At 63.8% G+C, this 21222-nt stretch overlaps 1 protein-coding gene across 3 annotated transcripts in view; it reads right to left on the bottom strand.

Annotated features, from left to right (window-relative positions):
• Positions 1 to 8843: 8843 nt before the first annotated feature.
• The window catches only part of LDB1 (LIM domain binding 1), a 44589-nt gene continuing 32210 nt past the window's right edge, over positions 8844 to 21222 (bottom strand). For 2 of the 3 annotated variants that reach the window (XM_050958199.1, XM_050958201.1), the window contains exons 2-11: positions 17964 to 18066; positions 16069 to 16113; positions 14160 to 14235; positions 13747 to 13849; positions 13008 to 13180; positions 12399 to 12521; positions 11996 to 12079; positions 11321 to 11444; positions 10994 to 11142; positions 8844 to 10300 (exon numbers count right to left, since the gene is read on the bottom strand). In XM_050958199.1, the coding sequence (XP_050814156.1) occupies positions 10070 to 10300; positions 10994 to 11142; positions 11321 to 11444; positions 11996 to 12079; positions 12399 to 12521; positions 13008 to 13180; positions 13747 to 13849; positions 14160 to 14235; positions 16069 to 16113; positions 17964 to 18066 (1211 nt within the window). In that variant the 3' untranslated portion in view covers positions 8844 to 10069. The remainder of the gene's footprint in view (positions 10301 to 10993; positions 11143 to 11320; positions 11445 to 11995; positions 12080 to 12398; positions 12522 to 13007; positions 13181 to 13746; positions 13850 to 14159; positions 14236 to 16068; positions 16114 to 17963; positions 18067 to 21222) is intronic. The other variant, XM_050958200.1, reaches the window with a different exon arrangement.

Below are 21222 nucleotides of genomic sequence, written 5' to 3' on the forward strand. Positions count from 1 at the left end.
CAGCCTCACCAGTTTCAGCTCATGATGACGCTGTCGTTCTTTCTCCTCCAGCTCCCGCTGTCTTTGTCTCTCCTCATGTTCTCTCTGTCTCTCTTTCTCCTCCCGGACATGTTCTCTCTGTCTCTCACGATCCTCCAGCTCTCTCAGTTTTAGTTCTCTCTCCCATTCCAGCCACTTCTGCTCCATGGATGCCGAGCATCGCTGGGAGGATCCTCTGCTGGCCGGGGGGGTCATGGTGTCCTCGGTATACACTGGGCTCCTCCCCGCCCTTCCCCTAGGCCTAGGAAAGGGGGGTCTTGGGAAGCCCTCAGCCGCTGGCTGACCACTCCCAGTAGGGACAGACACTGGTGCCTGCGCTGCATCTGCCAGGCTGCTTCCCTCAGAGACAGGGCTCCGTTCATTCATGCGGTCTCCCTGCTCCAGCTGGGCAATCAGCTGGTCCTTGCTGAGCCTCCCTGGGCGCAGCCCCCTCTGCTTGCACAGCTCCAGCAGGTCACACTTGCGCCGCTTGGCATACATCTTCCTGCTGGCCACTCACAGGCCGGGGTGCTCGCCGCTCCCCACAGTTTCCAGGGGGACCCCTAGTGCACCAGCCCTTCTTGAGGTCACCACCTCTCTGCCAGGATCGAGCTGCAGACTCCTCCGCCCCTGGGACCACTCGCTGCAATCCCCCGGGGGACCCTGTTACTGCAAAGTCCTTCTCACTGGGCACACACTCCCAGGGGTTAATCACCCCTAAAATCATCCCTTCGTTTTACTGCTCTGTCATAAACAGATAGTTAAGGGTTAATGTCTCTTTTACCTGTAAAGGGTTAACAAACAGGGAACCAGACACCTGACCAGGGGACCAATCAGAAGACAAGATACTTTCAAATCTCGGGGGAGGGAAGTCTTTGTTTTGTGTTGTTTGTTTGGCTGTTGTTCTCTCTGGGTTCTGAGAGTAACCAGACGTACCTACAGGCTCTCTAATTTTCTGTTCAAATAGTAAGTACAAGTAGAAGGCAGTTTAGTCTTTTTGATTGTTTTCTTTATTTGCAAATGTGTATTTTGCTGGAATGATTTTAATGTGTATTTGTGCTGGGGGGAAGGCTTCTCTCTAGTGTCTATAAGCTGAAAGACCCTGTAACCTTTACCATCTTAATTACAGAGACAACTTTTACTTTTTTCTTTCTTTTATTAAAAACTTTTCTTTTTTAAGACCTGATTGATTTTTTCCCCTTGTTGAGGCTCAGGGGAATTGAGTCTGTACTCACCAGGGAATTGGTGGGAGACAGGGAGAGAGAAGGGAGGGGGAAAGGTGGAATCCCTCTGTTTTAGATTCACGGAGCTTGAATCTGTATTACCTCTTTGGGGATGGGAAAAGAGGAGGGGGGAAGGTGCATTTCCCTTTGTTTTAAGATTCAAGGAGTTTGAATCACAGTGATCTTCCAGGGTAACCCAGGGAGGGAAAGCCTGGGAGAGGCAATGGTGGGTGGAAAGGGTTTACTTTCCTTGTGTAAGATCCAGGGGGTCTGGGTTTTGGGGTCCTCTGAGAAGGTTTTGTGGGGACCAGAGTGTACCAGGCACTGGAATTCCTGGTTGGTGGCAGCGCTACAGGTTCTAAGCTGGTAATTAAGCTTAGGGGGATGCATGCTGGTACCCCATCTTTTGGATGCTAAGGTTCAGAGTGGGGGTTATACCATGACATGCTCCCCAGTCCCTTACTGCAGGAAGCGCCATCCACGGGGTGCAGTATCTCCTGCCGCTGCCACCAGTTGTCCCGGAGTGTGGGGAGTCCGGCCCTGCACCCATCTTCCTGGGACCCACAGTGACTCTCAGCCAGCCAGTAAAACAGAAGATTTATTGGACAACAGGAATGCAGGTTACAGCAGAGCTTGTGGGCACAACCAGGACCCCTCAATCAAGTCCTTCTGGGGGTTCAGAAAGCTTAGTCCCCTGAATTCCAACCACCCAGCCCAAAACCGAAACTAAACTCAATTCCCTCCAGCCGGCCCCTTCCTTTGTCCAGCTTCCCGGGCAAAGGAGCTGACACCCCTCCCTGCTCCCTGGCTCAGGATACAGCCTTAGGTCCTAGTCCCTCACCAAAAGTCCTCCCCGGCTCTCCCATCCCCCACACAGACAGTCCCTACTGCATCACAAGTGCACCCTCAAAATGCCTGCTTCCCCCGTTGACTGCAGGTGGAGCTCGAATGAGCAGAGGAGGCCGACTGGTGACCTTGCCGGCACTTACAGCTCTTGCTCTTCTTACAGTTGGGCTGCGGCCAACGTTGGCTACCAAACCTCTGGCTCTGTCGCAGCTTGAATCGCTTCCTTGCCAGCCCAGGGTGCGCAGGGCTGCCCTGGAGTCTTTCCGACCAGGCCGTTTTGTGTCTGTTTGCTCAAGGAGCAGTGCCAGGCTGTTGAAGGGGAGGTCCTGGATCGACTGCTGAACCTCCGCTGAAAGGCCCAACGACTGAAACCAGGACACCCGCCTCACGGAGATGGCCGAGGCCTGGGCTCGGGCTGCAGAGTCTCTGCATCTGAGGCCGCTGGGAGGGCTGCCCTGGCCACCACTCTGCCCTCATCCAGGGTGGCCAGGAATTCCTTCCTGGGCTCCTCTGGCAGCGAGTCCGAGAACGTGGCCATGGACTGCCAGAGTTAAAGTCAGAGCAGCCCAGCAAGGCCTGCTGGTTGCCACTTGCAATTGGAGGCTGGAAGCTGAATAAACTTTTCTTCCAAAATAATCGAACCTCTTTGCCTCTTTGGTTTGGGTGTCGGGTTGGCCCTGCCTGTCACGCTGCTTGACTGCGGACACAACGGGAGAGCCTGGGGCAGGATGCGTGTACAAATATTGGCACCCCTTAGCGGGGACATAGTATTTACACTCTGCCCGCTTGGAGATGGGGGGCAGTGACAAAGGCGCCTGCCACGGGGTTTTTCTGACCTTTGCCACCCCCTCATGTACCGGCAATGCCACCCTGGCTAGGGCTGCCGACCTTAAAACATCAAAGAGGGAGGCCAGGGGCTCCGCCAACTCCTCGGCCTCCAGCCCCAGTTTGAGGTGACCCTCTGTGAGCCTTGGCATCAGCCTGGGGGACCGGATGAGAGGACCCCGTTATCACCTCATCAGGCGAAGATGACGATGAGGCGGATATCAACCAGTCTGTCACCTCTGCAGCCTCCATTATGGTAGCCTCAGGCGAGGCTGGGAGACCCTGAGAAGCCCGCTCTATACCCACATCCGAGTCGGGGTGGGGGGGTGGGAGACTGTCCTCGACCTCTTGTCGGATGCACCCAAAGCCGATCTATGTCCCTGCGATGGCTGGGGAAACCCCAGGGGTTCGAGATGCCCTGGGACCGGCTGCTGCCTGAAGACCATGCTACCCCCGCTGGTCCTGCGGGGAATGCCGGTGCCCCTGGATGGGTGGTCCTGGCCCATGGGCAGGCTCTCTTCGCTGCTGGAGCCTGAGGAGGGGGATACGTGTCTGGGGGAGCTGGCCGGTGCTGAGGCCGCCTGCTCACCTCGGTCTTGTTGGTGCCGACCCCAGACCTCCGCTGAGGATCTGAGCGAGGGTGATGACTCTTAATGCTGCAATCCTGGTGACTGGCGGTGGCATTCGGCGAATCAGCGATGGTAACCCAGCAATCTACGCCTGCCGGGTAATGAGCGGTGCAAGACAACTGCTGTGTGGGGGATTGAAGGTGCGCCCAGGACGACCCATAACAACGCTCCAGCGACCGGCGGTGGGGCTCCAGGGCTTGGGCGCTCCCCGTACTGAGGCTGTAGGGACAGGTGCTGCCCTTCCACAGGTCGGTTCCCACCCACTGCTGATCGTTGCCTTGAGCCCGAGGACCATTGCCTGGAGTCTGGGAACCGACACTGGGATCTCTGGCCTGTGGGCCGACATGTGTCAGTGTCTGGTAGCTCTGCGCAGGCGAGCGCTGGTGGGACACTCCCTGAGATGAGGAGTGGTGCCACACTCATGGGACCGTTGGAAGGGCCCTGAGGCAGGTTTACCCCTCGAGCAGGGCACCTCATGGCCGGCGTGGGTGGTACCGGTAGGGACAGGATGGCCTTTGCGGCCTGAAAGGCCTCTGGTGTGGACTGCACCATGGGGTGTCGGGCGCTTCCAGGCAAGGTGGGCGGGTCAGGGTATGGGCTCACCCACTCAACAGGATCTGGGGCCCAACCGCTGTCTGGAGAGGAAAAGCTGCCCCTCGTGGGTCTTTGCTGTCCTCCTGCCCTCTCCTTCCCTTTGTGGGACGCAGGAGAACGTCCCCTCCCGGCCTTTCTTTTGCTTTCCAGCCAGTGCTGGGGTTGATGCCGGTGCCATGCTCCACACCGAGGTCACAATGCTGGGGTGGAGTCTGACCTGGTCGTCCCCAGGGCCGGCACAAGGGCTGACTCCATAAAGAGCCCCCAGAGACGAGTGTCCCGCTCCTTGTCGGTCCGCGGTTTGAAATATTCACAGATATGACTTGTCGCTAACGTGAGTTTCCCCCCGAGCACTTCAAACAGCTCTTGTGGGGGTCCCCGACTGGCGGGGGCTTCTTGAAACAGTCACAAGGTTTGAAGCCTGGGGATCAGGGCATGCCCCATTCCTAGGCTAAGTCCCGTCCGGGAGTGCAAACTAACACGAAACCACACTGAGGGACCTAAAAAACTAACAACTATAAACAGTGATGTTCGCAACGAGCAGTTGAGAGGCGGAAGCTTGCCGAGGGAAGGCAGCGTTTCAGCGCCGACACTGGTGGTAAGAAGGAACTGGTGGCGGGGGAGCTGGCGGCGCCCCTCACACCGGCGCATCCACGCGTCACTCGAGGGTGCCAGAGCCGGTCCCCTACGGACAGCGCTGAGGGGACAGCGTCCGGCACCGGTGCGTGCAGCAAGCGCACACCTAACATGGAATGGACGCGAGCAAACGCACAAGGAAGCGGATGTGCTGGCCACTGGCACCGCTAACCCTCCCGGCTCACCCAGGTGGGCGGCTATGCTGAGGGGCATGGTTCCTTGGCAGCCAGGCACGTGAGCCAGCAGCAGGCCCCAGCCTCTCGGCAGTCGGAGCAGCCTGCCTGCCGTGCTGGCTCCTGCACGGGCGCATTTCCCGGCACGCACCACAATCACCGTTCTCGGCACAGGGCGGGTGGAAGATGGAGATCCAGGGGACGGGCAGCCTCCTGATGTGCTGGCAACCAGGCTGGGCAGGCCCAGAGCTGTTTGATCCTTCAAGGCAGGTGTGGCACCCCCAGCACAGAGGGGCCCTGTCCCCATCAGACCGTACCCAGGTTCCCGCTTCTGCTCAGAGCGTCTGCACTAGTCCACCTGCCTGTTTGGCTGCTGCTAGCTCTGCTCCTGCAGGCAGCTGGGTGGATTCAACTCCATGTGCCCCACCCCATGTGCCCGGCCCATCCTGGGCCCAGCCAGACATGCCAACCCCTCTGCCTGCCCTGGCTTGCAGCAGGTCAGGGCTTGTGCTGGTGCAGACAATTCTCCTGGAGCAACCCTCCCATGGTGCTGGCTCCCTATAACCTCTCCCTCCCTCTCCCCTTCCACCAAGGCTTCCAGGAAGGCCCTTCCATGTAGATACGGCCCTGCCCTCATCAGCATCTGCTCTGAGGCGGTCGCAGGGCTCTCCTGCCAGTTACCCGCTGCTGGACATGAAGTCTGGCTGCCCGCTGGTCCGCGGTGGGCACCAGGCCTGACCAAGGGGAGAGGGTCTGGCCCCAGCTGAACTCCACAATGGGCAGTGCCTTGGGCTGTGCCTGCACGTCCAGGCCGTGCTCCCATGGGCGAGCAGTGCAGGCCCCAAGCCAAAAGCCCACTCTGTTATTTGCCTGAGGTGGGAAGGCTGAGCTGTCCCCTCTGCCCGGAGATGGGGGGGCCCTGCCAGCCCAAGGCACCCCGCGATGGTGGAGGGCAGCGAGCATCACCCCTGCACCGCAGAAGGGCCTGGGCTGTGGGGGGCACCAGGAGCAAGGATGGTCTGCAATCGCTGGTGTTACATAGAGACACAAACCTTAAAAAGCTGCTGCCCGTAGCGATGAAGCCAGCAAGTGAAGCAGCCATGGGCACGTGCCCACTGGCACTCCCTGTGCGTGGGTGGCTGGGGGATTGCAGTGCAGAGCGGGAGAGGTGCCAGTCTGCAGGAAGTGCCGGAGTGGCCCAGTGAAGGCGAAGGGCTGGCTCAGCACAACACCCTGCAGCCCACGGAACCTGACCCACAGCCCCAACGGCTCTGGGGCCGGGGCAGACGCAGACCCTCGGCCCTGGGGTTGGGGTTTGGGTTCTCAGGGGGCTATTTGTCATGCCTGGCGCTGCCGGACGGATGCTGTAGCGGGGCTGTGTCGCTCAGGGGCACGCTGAGCTGTGATCCCTGCAGCACAGCCAGGCAGGTGCCGCTACTGCAAAGCTGGGCGTTCATGGGGGTCGCTGGGGGGAGCTGCTGGTCTAGCTGCAGCCAGGCTGGCGCAGCCCCTGCCGAGACACCGCCCTCCCTGGGGCTGAGGATCCCGTCCCTGTACGGCCACCGGTCCTCCCGCAGCGTGCCTGCCCCGGGCCATGGCACCTGGCAAGGCTTGGGCAGAATGCGAGGCCAAGCCATTTCCACGGCACAAGCTGGAGCTGCCATGTCCCTGCCGGAGCCAGACGCCAGCAGCTCGCTGAGCCTCCAGTGAATGTTGTAACCGGCCCAGCCCTTCTCCAGGGTGCAGTCCCTCCAGCCCCACACGCCCCCAGAGCTGGGGGAATCCCAGCGGACAGTCTCCTCAGGGAAATGGGGTCGAGCGGGTGCAGCCCGTCACTGCTTCGGGGGGCTATGTACAGCAGGAGAGCGCTCCAGGCGATGGGTCCACATGGAGGGCATGGATGAGAGTAGCAAGGCACCAGGCAAGGCATTTCAGGGGGCTCCCTGGCTGGGTGCAGAACAGGAGCCCGAGAGGAAAAAGCTGCTTCTTAATCCTGCGCGCGGGGCCAGGCCCTCAGCTGGAGTCGATGTGCAAACTGGGCTCGTTAACAAGGCCGGGACGTCTGGCTACCGCTCAGCAGTGCCGGAGGCAGGGTAACCCGATAAGGGGGATGTGCCACCCCGGGCAGGCCACAGAGCAGGGTCTGTGGGGGACACCTGCCTCCGGAGCTGAGCGGCTTTTGGAAAGAACAGCCCAGGACAGCCTCAAATGAAAGTCGTTTTTATTGGTACCGTACATGGCCCCAAAATGGCATAAACGAGGAAAAAGAAAAGAAAAGAAAAGAAGGCAGGATTAGAGTGTGCCATATTATGGTGCCCGGGGTGAGGCGGGGCAGGGCGGGGGTTCATTACGACTGCCCAGGAGTGAATGGGGCAGGCGGCACATTACGGCTGCCCAGGGGGTGATGCGGGGGACACATTGTGGTGCCCAGGGTGAGGCAGGGCAGGGCGGGGGGCTCATTACTGCTGCCCAGGGGGTGATGCAGGGGGCACACGTCACCATTTCATGCCAAGCCACAGCAATGGGGAGGTGAGAGATCCCCCACTCACCCATTTCCCTCCCCAGCCTCTGTGGACAGGCTGGTCCCAATGCTCGAGAGCCGCCCCCCCCCCCCCCCCCCAAAGCGTCCAGGCCTCCTGCTTCTCTCTCAGCCTCCCACAGGCCAAGGGAACACTGACCTGGGGCGGCCCCAGGCAGAGGCGCTAGCCGGGCACCTCGGTGGGGACATGCGCCGGAAGGACACCAGGGCTGCCTGGAGTCTAAGCCAGGTGCCCCGAAGGGGGGGCTTTCCAGTGACCCCACCCCAGACAGAGAGCTAGTCTGGGCCGTCAGATGGGAGAGGAAGTGGGGCCCAGGATGGGGGAGGGACGGTGCCACCCTCTGAAGGACACTGTTCCCACGCGAGGGGCAGCAGTACAAGCAGTGTCGACGGGGCTCAGATCTGCCCCGGGCCTTTAGCGGCAGGAGTCCCCGGCTTGGGACAGTGCAGGAGCCGGGCTGGGGACGCGCAGAGGAGGAGACCCCGGCACCAGGGCCCTCCTGTCCCCAGCCTGCCAGTTCTAGGCCCCCAGCAGGCGGGAAGTGACCCGAGAGCAGCCCGAGGGGGCAGGAGACGCTGAGCCCCCATCCCCAAAGGGGGCAACCGAAGGGACCCACAGTGGCCGGCCCCCTGTCTGGGTGACCCGAGAACAGGGACCGGGGGGGCACTGCCACCTGGTGTGGTGCAGGGGCGCCCCCTGGTGGTCACTGGGACCCGAACACTGCAGGTTGGGCAGGGAAAGTCACTGACTCCGTCTCCCAGCCCGGAGCTGGGGCCTGAAACCAGCCTTTGGCCAGTGGCTGGCACCAGGGCATGGGGGCACCTTGGGCTGTTACAGACCTGCTGCCACGCTCCCCAGCCCAGCCCGCAGGGCACCCCTCGATGGCACCTGCTCTACCACGCTCTGTGCAGGGAGGGGTGGGAGCAGAGAACACCCACTCCACCCCCCTGCCCACCCATTCGTGGCCCCCCAGGCTCAGCGGCCCTGCTGTAGCTGATCTGCCCTGACCCCAGCCCGGCCGGGTGCCCAGTAATGCACCTGGCCATACAGAGCTGTCCCACCGCAGGAGTGTGGGCGGCCATCACCTCCCCTGTGCAGAGTGCTGGGTAACCACCCCGAATCGCCTGTCCCCAGCCCCCACCAACGCCCCGGGGGTGAACTGGTAATGGCATCCCCTTCCCCCTGCCTGTCCCCACCCCCTGGCCCAGCCCTGACACCCACGAACACCCCGGGGTGAACTGGTGACAGCGCCCCTTTCCCCTGCCTGTCCCCACCCGACGCCCGCGAACGCCCTGCGTGTGAACTGGTGACGGCGCTCCCTTCCCCCCGCCTGCCTGCTCGGAAGAAGCCGGGGAAGGATTTTCCTTTTAAAAATCATCATTATTCTTCTGGTTTCCCCTAACATCAAAGGAGGCAGCTGCTCTAGTAAGAACACATTGAAAGAACAGGATCATACACCGTCTACAGCGCGGAAATGTACAAGCACAAGGTACACAAACCGGGGGGTGGGGACTACAGCACACAAGATTTACATGGAGGGGGTGGGGGCTCCCCCCGCCCCTGGAGGGATTGGAAAGGAAGTCTGCAAAGTCTCTCCTGGGTCTGAAGCTCTCTGAACGGTATAAAACACAACTCCCAAGGGATCTAGAGGCCTGTACAAAAATCAGGGCAGGTCATGGGGGGGGTGTCAGGGTGAAGGAGTGTGGGGGAGGGGGGACTTTTTTTTAAACTTACAATTTTAATATTATTTTTAAAAAAACAGTTGGGGGGGCCCAGGAGCCCGGGGCCGGGCCAGGGCCCAGGCCGACGCACACAGAGCGAGAGGAACAGCAAGGAAACGGCGTGGACTTGGGGTGCTTTTCCATTTCGGCCTCTGACCCCTCCTCCCTTCCCAGCCCCAGGTTTAAGGGGATTCCTCTCCATGGCAGGTTTCTATATACACAACGCTCCACCTCGGCCTGAGGGAAAAACCTCTCCCAGCCCTGCCTGACTGCCACCTCCCCAGCGGCCAGAGGGGGGCACGACAGGGACGAGCCTCCCGAATGGCTACCTGCCCCAAAGCCCAATCAACCAGCCCCGCGTAGGGGATGCTTGCAGGCTGCACCGGGCCAGCTCAGAGGGGGACGGGAGAAGCAGCCGCTTCGTGGGTTGTGGGGCTGGAGCAACGCACTCACTTCGCTCCACATCGCACCCTGCCTCAGTGTACCGCGACTCGGGGAGCCCCAACCCTGCTCCTCGGGCGCTCGCCGGCTGCTGGTTTCCCTATCGAAGGAGGGGGTCAGGTGGTAACGGGCGGGAGCTACGGAAGCAAACCCCCCTCTCCCCAGGGCCGGGCTCCCCCATTTGGCAAGGGCAGGCCAGGGAACATGGGCTGGGGGGTGGATACAATGGCCCCAGCCCTGTGTGGGGGAGAGCGGGGGCCCCATGGGAAGGCAGGAGTGCAGAGAGCGGGGGTTGGGTGGCTGGCAGGGCCGGGGGCCCCATGCCCTGGTACCAGGCGGCACCGATCCGCTTCCCAGTCCCTTTCCTTGGCAACCGTCCGGGTGGCTGGGCCTGGCCAGCGTGGGCTGGGCGGCGGGCGGGCGTTACTGGGAGGCCTGCGACGTGGGGTTCTCCGACTTGCTCTCCTGGCTGGAGGGCGGCTTGCTGTTCCAGGGGCTGTTGGCGCCCAGCGCGGGCGAGTTGTTGAAGCTGTCCTCGTCGTCGATGCCGTTGGCGGCGTCGAACTGTGTGTTCTCCAGCCGGGTGATGAGCCGCTCGTCCTCGTCCCCGAACTCGCCCCCCATCAGCGTGGGCTCGCCCACCACCATCACATCCTGAGAGGGGAGACGGTCCCGAAACATAATCGAGGCGGAGGCAGCCCCGGCCATTGGCCCGCTCCCCTGGGCCCCCCACTGCCCCTTGTCCCATGCCGGGCGTTACCTGCTGGGCCGTATGACCTCCCCCCTCCCAGGTCACTGCTCCGCTGCGGGCCGGGATCCCCATGCAAAGTGGAATCGCTGCACATCAGCAGGACCGGCCCAGGACCAGCCTGAGATCCCACGTGGCCACGGCAGGACGGGAGCTCTGCTCAGCGCGTCCCCCAGCTCAGGCCTGATGTGGGGGAACTGCCCAGCGGGGGCCGGGACCTGGCCGGTCCCTGCACATTCAGCCCCCTGGAGCTGAAGCCAGGGCTCTCCGGGCCCGGCCTGGGCGAGGGCTCTGGGGGCGACTCGGCTGGGCGAGGGCTCTCTGGGGGCAGCTCGGCTGGGCGAGGGCTCTCTGGGGGCGGCTGGGTGAGGGCTCTCGGGGCCCGGCCTGGGCGAGGGCTCTGGGGGCGGCTCGGCTGGGCGAGGGCTCTGGGGGCGGCTCGGCTGGGCGAGGGCTCTCTGGGGGCGGCTCGGCTGGGCGAGGGCTCTCTGGGGGCGGCTCGGCTGGGCGAGGGCTCTCTGGGGGCGGCTCGGCGAGGGCTCTCTGGGGGCGGCTCGGCGGGGCGGGGCGGGGAAGAGAAATGCAAACGGGATGCTTACAGGTACCTGACTGGACAGGGCGAAGGTGCTGGCCGGACTCTTCTTCTTGCTGTTGCTGTTGTTCGCGTTGCCGCCGCTGGAGCTCATGGTGCTGCCCCCCGACATCTTCCGTTTCCGGCGCTTGCTGGGCTGCTGCCGCGCCGGCTCAGCTGGGGGGGAGGGGGCTGTTAACCAGGCTGGGCTGGAGTGGTAGGGGGGCCCCGGCCCTCCCCTTCGCTGGCTCCCCTGCCCAGCCCCACTGCCCAGGGAAGGGACGCCCAGCCAGGGGGGGCCACAGAGCGAACCGGCCCCCCTCCCTCCCAGGTGCTACGGGCCCCGGGGTCTCACCTGGCGGCGCCACCATCCGCTGCCACTTCTGGAACAAGCAGGTCTTGAGGCAGTCGCGGGGGCTGAGGCTGTAGGTCTTGTGCCGCGACATCAGCTCCTGCATCGGCTCCAGGATGACGCAGAGCTGGGGGGGGGGCGGGAACTCAGCATCCACTGCACAGCGCGATGCCACCACAGCGGCTGAGCCCGCGCCCCCCGGGACCCTGGGCACAGCCACAGAACCACCCCCCCACCGTCACACAGTACCCCACCCGCACCCCCTGCCCTGCCCCAGCCCCACGTATCCCCTCCGCCAGACCCCCCAGGCAGGAGCTCCGGACCGTCCCCCAGTCGGGTGGGACCCCCCCAGGGCAATAACAGGCCACCAAACACTGGGGGGGGTCCTGGTAGGCATGACAGTGTCCTACAATGTGCACAGCTCATGAATATGCATTCCATATTTGCATAAATACTCCCCCACCCCTCCAGGTCCTCCTCTCCCCAGCCAGCACCCGTCTGCCACCGTGGTGTCTGGGCTGGGGACTCCGCTCTCCAGGCAGGACTCCCAGGGTCGCGGGGCAGAGCCCTAGAGCCGCCCCCCAGGGCGATAACCACAGAGCCCTCAGGCAGGAAGAGTCTTGAGCCCCCTGACAGAGCCGCCCCCCCCCCCCCCCCCCGCGCTCCGCACACACGTACCCGGAGGTAGTTGAGGGTGGAGTTGGACAGCCCGCAGCGGGTGATGTTCTTGGACAGCTGGTCCAGCATCTGGGGGTCCTGTGCCTAGAGAGCAGGGGGACAGGGACACCTCAGCCGCGCTCGGGCTGGGAACAGCCCTCAGACAGCACAGCCTCCCGCCCCTCGAATTCTGGTCAGCCCAGCCTGGTCCCCTGCAGATTCGCATGGCGAAGAGACGGCTGAGCAAGCAGCGTCACAGCACCCGCGCCCACGGCCTGGGGTGTGTGTGTGTGTGGGTGTGTGTGTGTGTGTGAGGAGAGAGCCGCACCCCCTGGCCCCAGGGACTCCTGCCCCCGGCCATGCCGCAGCCCTGCTGAGGCCCTGGGCTCAGCTGCACGCCCTTGGCACAGACCCAGGCACTCACATGCATGGCGAGGATGCTGCGGGGAATGAGCTCCCGATGCTGCCGGATGCTGAAGTGCCACGTCTTTATCCTCATCATGTCGTCGAACATGAACTCCAGGTAGAGCCGCCCCTCCACGCACACCTGGGGGGGCAGGACGTCAAACCCAAACACCCCGAGAGCCGGCTGAGTTCCCTCGACCCCTCCCGGCTCTGATCTGCTATCCCCCTCCCCGTGGATAAACCGCACCTGGGCTCCCACCCGGCGAGGGCCGGTCAAGCCTCCTCGCCCATGGTGCCAGCAGACAGGCCTCCGGCTCTGCCAGCCTGCAGCCCCAGACAGACTCCAGTGCCCTGAGCCCATGCGGCTGGCAGCTGCTGGCCCCCCTTGCACAGCGCCCACCTCCCCTTCGCCCGAACACGCTCTGACCTGCCAACACCTCAGGCTGCAGGGCAGGCAGGGGCAGGCACAGCCACACGGGGTGCCCAGGCTGGTACCTCGGCGGCTCCCAGGAACCCCCGATACCCTCCTGCACTGGTAAGTACTCGGTGGCTGATCGTCTCCCGAGGGCCAGCACCGCCGCGGTGCCCAGGGCCACGCCCTGGAATGGGCTCTCCAGCCCTGCAGTACCTGCGTGAACATGGGCTTGCCGTGCTGGGTCACCATGGTGCACTGGTCGCAGTCCAGCGAGACGAAGTTGTTGTGGAAGGACTCCTTGGGGTGCTTGAGGACGTAGTACAGCTCCGTGGCCCCCCCCTCAAAGATGCTGCGGAAGTAACGGGGAATCAGAGTCCGGCCGATGGCTGCAGTGGGGAGGGGAGAGAGGGAGGAAGAGAGTCAGAGCCCGGCTTCCCTGGAGCCCCAGCTGGCCAGGCGCCCCCGGCTACCGCCCTGCCACCCCCCGGCCTCCGGCGCAATGGGCCAGGAGCCAGGCACTGAGGAACCCAGCTCACACAGCAGCCGTGGGGCACAGGGGAGCTGCTCTGAGAGGTGTGGGGCGGGCAGCCTACAGGACGAGACAGCCCTGTGGCAAGAAGCCACCCTAGGCTCCCCGCCACTGGTGCCACTTTGCCCCTGTCCCTGAGGTCATACAGGCAGGGTCCTCGCCCCCCATTCATGGGACTGGGGAGGTGCCCATCACTGTGGTATCGGGGTCTGACAGAGAGCTCAGCTCTACCCCAGAGCCAAGCCCAGAACCAGCCCCAGAGAAGCTCGATACAGACCCAGTGCAGCCGCTCGGGGCCCCCAGCCCAAGGACCCGTCCAGCCCGTCCAGAACTCGGCATTGCAGATCGGCTGTAAGCCCGTCCCCAGCTTCGTCGGGGCGGGGTCCCAGCAGTGCCCAGGGAGCCCGGCCCACAGCCACTCACTGTATCTCTTTGGTCCATCCTCCAGGCAGAAGGTGATCGTTAGCATAGCGTCGTCCTCGAAGAACTCTGTGGTGAAGGCGTCCCACCAGAGATTGTCACATTCCTGGGGGCGGGAAACGGCGCAGGGTCACGGAGAGGGGAGAGAACCCGCCCCGCCGGGGGGCCTGGGACCCTCCATCCTGGCCGGGCTGAGACAGGGAGCTGTAAGGCCCCCGGGCCCTGGCCAGTCACTCACGGGGTCTCTGCCAGCGTAGACACAGGCTGTGTGGCCACGGCCAGCAGGCAACACTCCACCCTGAGCCAGCCCCCAGCAGGAGGGAGCAGGGCCAGTGCAGAGGGGCCGGGAGCGGGCGTGAGGCTACCCAGGAGCACCCAGGGATCCCACACTCCCCCTCCCCAGCCCCGTCACACACCTCTGTCCAGTTCTGCAGCCGCTTGTTCAGCTCGAATATCCTGTAGTCGGTCTGGTTCCCGTATGGCGTGTGCCTCCTGCCAAGCAAGTGCAGCACGGCCAATCAGCGGGGCACGGCCACGCCCAGCCCGCCCCTGCGCTCCCACCCCGCACTCCCAGCCCCTGCCCCGCCCGCCCCTGCGCTCCCACCCCGCGCTCCCAGCCCCGGCCCCACCTAGCCACCGCGCTCCCCGTCCAGTCCACCCCACCCTCATGTTCCCGGCCCCGGCCCAGCCCGCCCCTGCACTCCCGCCCCGCGCTCCCAGCCCCTGCCCCGCCTCGCCCCCGCGCTCCTGGCCCCGGCCCCGCCTCGCCCCCGCGCTCCCCGCCCAGTCCACCCCACCCTCATGTTCCCGGCCCCGGCCCAGCCCGCCCCTGCGCTCCCGCCCCGCGCTCCCGGCCCCGGCCCCGCCTCACCCCCGCGCTCCCGGCCCCGCCTCGCCCCCGCGCTCCCGCTCCGCGCTCCCAGCCCCGGCGCTCCCCGCCCAGTCCACCCCACCCCCATGCTCCCAGCCCCGGCCCAGCCCGCCCCTGCGCTCCCAGCCCCGGCCCCGCCTCACCCCCGCGCTCCCGCTCCGCGCTCCCAGCCCCGGCGCTCCCCGCCCAGTCCACCCCCACCCCCATGCTCCCGGCCCCGGCCCAGCCCGCCCCTGCCTCACCCCCGCGCTCCCCGCCCAGTCCACCCCACCCCCATGCTCCCAGCCCCGGCCCCGCCTCGCCCCCGCACTCCCAGCCCCAGCCCCACCCCACCCCTGCGCTCCCGCCCCGCGCTCCCAGCCCCGGCCCCGCCTCGCCCCTGTGCTCCCGGCCCCTGCGCTCCCGCCCCGGCCCACCCCACCCCCCATGCTCCCGGCCCCGGCCCAGCCCGCCCCTGCGCTCCCGCCCCACGCTCCCAGCCCCGGCCCCGCCTCACCCCCGCGCTCCCTGCCCAGCCCACCTCACCCCCATGCTCCCGGCCCCGGCCCAGCCCGGCCCTGCGCTCCCAGCCCCGGCCCCGCCCCAGCCCAGCCCGCCCAGCGCTCCCTGCCCCGGCCCAGCCCGCCCCTGTGCTCTCTACCCCCAAGCTTCCCGCCCCAGCCCCGCCTTTCCCCCGCGCTCCCAGCCCTGGCCCCGCCCCACCCCCGCGCTCCCCGCCCCCGCACTCTCAGCCCCGGCCTAGCCCTCCCATGCACTCCCCACCCCCATGCTTCCTGCCCCAACACCAGCCCCGCCCCAGCCCCACCCCGTGGTCCCCGTCCTGCACTCCCTGCCTCACCCCCGCACTCCTGGCCCCAGCCCCACCCCCACGCTGCCCGCCCTGGTCCCAGCCCGCCCCCATGGTCCCCGCCTCAGCTCACCCCCATGCTCCCTGCCCCGGCCCTGGCCCCAGCCGGCCCTGGCCCCAGTCTGCCCTATGCTCCCCACCCAGCCCCTGCGCTCCCCGCCCCCATGCTCCCTGCCCCAGCCCGCCCCATGCTCCCCACCCCCTGCCCGCCCCCACACTCCCCACCCCATCCCCACACTCCCTGTCCCCATGCTTCCTGCCCCAGCCCGCCCCATGCTCCCCACCCCACCCCCAACACTCCCTGTCCCCATGCTCCCCGCTCCTGCCCCAGCCCGCCCTGCGCTGAGTGCTCCCGTGCAAGGAGGGCAGAACCGGGCCTTGGGGCACAGCCTGCCCCAGGGTGGCCCCTACGCTGCTCAACCCCTGAGCGGGCACTGATGTCCCACAGCTCGTTTAGCCCAGGGGGCTGCATGGGGCTACAAGCCAGCTCTCCCCTCTCGGCCCCAGGTTGGGCGGCACTGACAGGACTCCTGCTGCCTCCCACCCCCAGGCGGGAGCCCCTCCAGCGTGAGCAGTGACCCCCGGCCCCCGGCACGGAAGCTCTTACCCTATCCCGGGTTCCAGGTACGTTGGCGGGTACATCGGGGTAGGTCTGCGGAGAGAGGCACCGACAGGCAGTTAGGGCAGGTCCCCATGGAGCCTCAGACATAGTCTGTGTTGTCACCACAGCCCCTGCCCCCCGAGTGACAGGCTGCCCGGGGCGCTCTGCCCCCAGCCTGAGCTGGCAGCTCTCTCTGCAATGGGGTAGATTCCCCCCACACAGGGACCCCGAGACCGGCCCGGAGCAGAGAGCAGGCTGGAGGCACCTCCTGCCCCAGGTGCCCACGGGAGGTTCCCTCCAGTGATCAGGTGCCATGGGAGCCACCTGGCCAGAGCGCGGCGAGGGAAACCCAGGCCCGGCCGGGGGCAGGGCAACAAATGGACCCCGAGGATGAACCCCAAACACACTGTGTGACCCCCATCGGGGGGCAGGGGAGGTCGGACCTGCCCGGACCCACTGCTGCTTTACACCAGGAGCTGGGAGCCAGGGAGGAGGTGCTGGGGCATAAGTGCCAATGGCTGCCCCATTGCATTGTGGGGAGTAACCCACCCCGGTGCTGCCCTTCGGCTGAGCCTCCTCAGCTCCCCCCAGAGCCCAGGGGAGTCGAGGACACCTCAAGGATCACTGGGTCTTCCAGGCCATTCATCCACCTCTCAGGGTGTGACGTTATTGATATAAACTGGAACCATATAGAACATGGTTTGCAATCAAGGTCCTGTAGTGGCACCAAATCCTATGTAAAGGGGGTCATATAAGGTGTCTAAGACCAGGTTATGGGTTGCTGGTTATGATTATGCTGTCTGTATGTCTGTATCATTATGTAGTTGAAGTTATAAGTATTGGCTGTATACTGTCTGTATTTCAAATTGGTGCTGCAGTTCTGGAAAACACCCCAGACAAGTTGGTGTTAGCTCTGCTCAGTCTGCTTGATGGCCCATTAAGGACCATCAGCTACACAATTGACCCATTGAGAGGAGGCAGATACGCCTTGTGACTCAGCAGGGTGTGCAGGGACTTGCCCATGTGACTCCAAACTCCATTTTGCTGTAATTTTCCACAGTAAGAACAAAGAAGTGTTCTTACACCTGGAAAAGCCTATATAAGGCTGATGCCTCATCTCCATCTTGTCTTCAATCCTGCTTCTTAACCTCTGGAGGGACTTTGCTACAAACTGAAGCTCTACACAAAGGACTGATGACCCATCCCAGCGGGGGATGTTCTCCAGACTTGATTTGAACCTGCAGTTTACTCCATCATTGCTACAAGCCTGAACTAAGAACTTTGCCATCACTGTATGGAATTGATTCCATGTAACCAATTCTAGCTCTCAGCTCTACCTTTTTCCCTTTATAAATAAACGTTTAGATTTTAGATTCTAAAGGATTGGCAACAGCGTGATTTGTGGGTAAGATCTGATGTGTATATTGACCTGGGTCTGGGGCTTCGTCCTTTGGGATCGAGAGAACCTTTTTCTTTTACTGGGGTGTTGGTTTTCATAACCATTCATCCCCAGGACGGGTGACACTGGTGGTGATACTGGGAGACTGGAGTGTCTAAGGAAATTGCTTGTGTGACTTGTGGTTGGCCAGTGGGGTGAAACTGAAGTCATTTTTGTCTGGCTGGTTTGGTGCCTTAGAGCTGGAAAAACCCCAGCCTAGGGCTGTGACTGCCCTGTTTGAGCAATTGGTCCTGAATTGGCACTCTCAGTTGGATCCTGCCAGAACCATGTTCTATATGGTTCCAGTTTATATCAATAACGTCACACAGGGCTATTAACCCCCCGCCTGCTGCCCGGCACCTCAGCCTGCGTGTTCCTGGCTGCGCCACATCGGCCCTGCTGCTTCGAAGGACGGGGGAGGCCCTGAACCCGGCAGATAACTGGCCCCACCGCTGTCACTCACCCCACATCTCGATCCAGCATGGTGCCCGGGTGGAAAGGGGGGAAGGCGTTGCCGTTGGGGGGCTCCTTTGGCGAGTACAGCTTGAATGACTTAGAGGAACAGCCTGGTGGGAGAGACAGAGAGAGGGGGGAGCAGGTCAGTGGGATCCACAGCCCCCAGCGCTCGGCATGGGACAGAGTGAGCAGTGCATATTGCAGCTGGGCCCCGGCAGGATCGGGCCCATCCAGCTAGGCACACCCCCCCCTCCCCCCCGGCACTCTGAGCCCTGCCGGCGGTGCAGCCGGGAGGGGCTGAGGGACTGGAAGGAGCCCGCTCGGAGCCAGGGGCCAAGGACACGGGTCTCCTCAGCTGCCCTCCGGTCCTGGGAGCTCACGGACCCAGCCGTGTTTGGGGAACCTCATCCTACTCTGGGGGCAGCTTCGCCACCTCTGCAAACTGCCCCAGAGCTGGGCATCATCTCTGCACAGTCCTCGGCTGAGGGGGCGCTGAGCCATGGCACACTGGAGGCATAATGATGGCACCAGAGCGGGAGCCCAGGGCTGGGCTAGCAGGGGCTGCGGGTCAGGACTGAGGGGAACCGGCAGAGCTGGGCAGGGGGGAAGCAGGGGGCTGCAGGTCGGGAGTGAGGGGCTCCGACAGAGCTGGGGAGAGGGGGGGAAAATAGCAGGGGGCTGCAGTTGGGATTTTTGTTCCCTTTCCAATCCCCTCAAGGGCCCTGCGTCACAGCAGCCCCAGAGGGCCAGGCACTGCTCCCCACACCGCACTGACACTGTGGGTCCAGCAGGGGTCACTGGCGAGCCCAGCTCACAGCCTAGGCTCTGGCCGGTCCAAAAGAACCAGCCCCCATTCGGTGCCGCCAGGCTGGGGTGGGGCACAAGGGCCAGGATCTCCCCCCCCACCACCCTGCTCCGACAGGAATGTGAGCAATGCAGGGCAGCGTGGGGCACGCCCGCCCCTCCGGTCCCTGTCTGGCAGCAGGCAGAGACAGACCAGTTTGGAGGGGAGGGGAGAGGTGGGGAGGCTGATCCTGCCCTGCCTGCCCTGGAGCCAGCGTGTCTGGGGCCTGGCTGGACCTGAGACTCCCAGCTCCCTTATGAACACCTGGTGCCGGGCCCCGGACAGGCTCAGGGCAGAGACAGCAGAGATCAGTGGGTGACCACAAACTCAGAGGGGTCTTTGCATCTGCACAGCATTGGGGGCAAAGGGGGGCCAGGCCGATCTTGGGCCATGCTGGCTCCTCTGGTGGGCAGGGCCAGGGTGGTTCTGGGACGGACAAGGGGGAGCTGGGGGGGGTCCGTGCAGGGCTTGTTGGTCTGGCTCGGAAGCTCATGGGTTCCAGACACCGGGTCAGTAACTACTTAACTACCTCCTGCCCCCGACTGATGAAAATCCTGTGCCTTGCTCTTTGCCTGGTACCCGATTCCTGGGTGAGGGGCTGCCAGAGCTTTGCCCCACATGGACTGGCCCAGCCAACATTCCCAGAGATCCCTCTGCCCCCTCCAGCCATGGGCGCTGGGGGGATGGGCTGGGCTCTCTGGCCATTCCCACACTGATACCAGCACCCTCTGTCACCTGGCCGGTCGGCAACCCCACACGCCAGCTCCGCCGACAACCCGGCCTGGTGCCCACTCAACCAGGGCCAGCCTGGCCTCGCCCAGCACCCCCAGGGCAGGGGCTGGCAGGGCCACGTGTCCGATAGACCCAGGTAATTCATCCTATCAAAGCTGAGCACCACTGGGATCCAGCCTTGGCCAGCGTGGGGAGCCCCACCAGGCCGTCCTGCCTGGATTGCGGGATCAATGCCAGAGTGGTCTCTGCCCGCTGCCACTCCTGCAGCCCCAGCAGGACCTGATCCCTGGCCCAGCGCCGGGCTCGGCACGCCTGCTCCCCCAGGAGCAGCTGGAGCCAAGGAGGCATGTGATGTGGGGAGGGAATTCTCCCTGGCCCCGTCACTCCCATCCTTGGCTCCCTCTGCATGCCGCAAGTCAGCAACTCCACCCCCGCAGCCTCTCCCCTGGGCACAGAGCCAGTGGCATGGATGGGAGCTGGGAACAGCCAGGCAGACCCGGCAACCTCCATCCGCACAGGATCATCCTGCCCCCTGGAACTGCCGGGGCCACAACCTCCATTGGGGCTGCTCCCAAGAACCCTCCTTGCTGCCTGAACGACCAACAGCGGGGCTGTGAAAGCTTGGGGAGCAGCACGGGGGTGTCGGAGCTGCTGGAGGGCCCATCAGGCTCCCCCAGTGTGAGATCAGCCACTGACAAGTCCCGCAGTCGCCTCTGACCACGAACGCTGCAGGAGACGGCACCGCAGAGCGATGCAAAGACGGAGCTGCTCCAAACAGAGAAGTGCCCTCGTCGCAGGGCTGCACTGAGAACGGAGCCTGAAACTCCTGGACCAAAACAGGGGTGTTGGAAATATGAATGGTGCATTTGCCAAGTTGCCAAGCAGCCAAGGTCTCTGTACCCAAATTGCCCAGTGATTGCCCAGTGCTGGACCATATCACCACTAACATCTTCAAGGCGAGATTCTTCCCATTGCACTTCCCAGTCCACTATCCATGTTCAAATCAGACACTCCTGCAGCCACAAGCGCCCATCTCACCCCGCTGGCCAATCACCCTGTTAACTCTGGTGCTTACTGGAGGCCAAACAACGCAGAAAGCCACATGCCAGCGCCCCCGTCTCCAGCCTGCTCCACTCCTGCATCTTCACTGCCTCCTAACCCCTCGGCTCTGTGCGTGCATGAGAGAGCGAGACCCCCACGCCCCAATCACTCCGTCATCCTTACTGACCGCTCTCCTCCTTCGGAAAGCCCTCGGCCACTAAAGCCCCTAGGCTCTGAGACCCACAGCGACGGTTCCATCCCCCCGTTTCACTACAGAGCTGTGGATGCTAAAACAAAAGCACTTGGCCTGCGATGAATCACGACACCTCGTGGTATTTCCTCTCCCCACAACAACAGCACAGTTCCTGGCTGCTGCTGCCTGCGTCTGCAGGAGCGCAGAAAGGATCGTGTCTGGATCAGGGCCCCTCCGTGCTGGATGCCAGACTCACACGAGGGAGACGTGGCCCAAGGAGAAGTGCTCAGTCACGTTTAGTCAAACACCACAACACTCTCTCAAACTGCAGACACACGCGTGGTATCTCACCAGGGTTTTGCCCTCATGCACTTACACTATTTCTGCTCTCATCGTGGTCTGGTGCCTTGTGGCTGATTCAGACTTTTCCCTTGGCAAAGTCCCAGGCACGGATTT

The sequence above is a fragment of the Gopherus flavomarginatus genome, chromosome 6 (assembly GCF_025201925.1).
Source record: "Gopherus flavomarginatus isolate rGopFla2 chromosome 6, rGopFla2.mat.asm, whole genome shotgun sequence".
Taxonomy (NCBI): domain Eukaryota; kingdom Metazoa; phylum Chordata; order Testudines; family Testudinidae; genus Gopherus; species Gopherus flavomarginatus.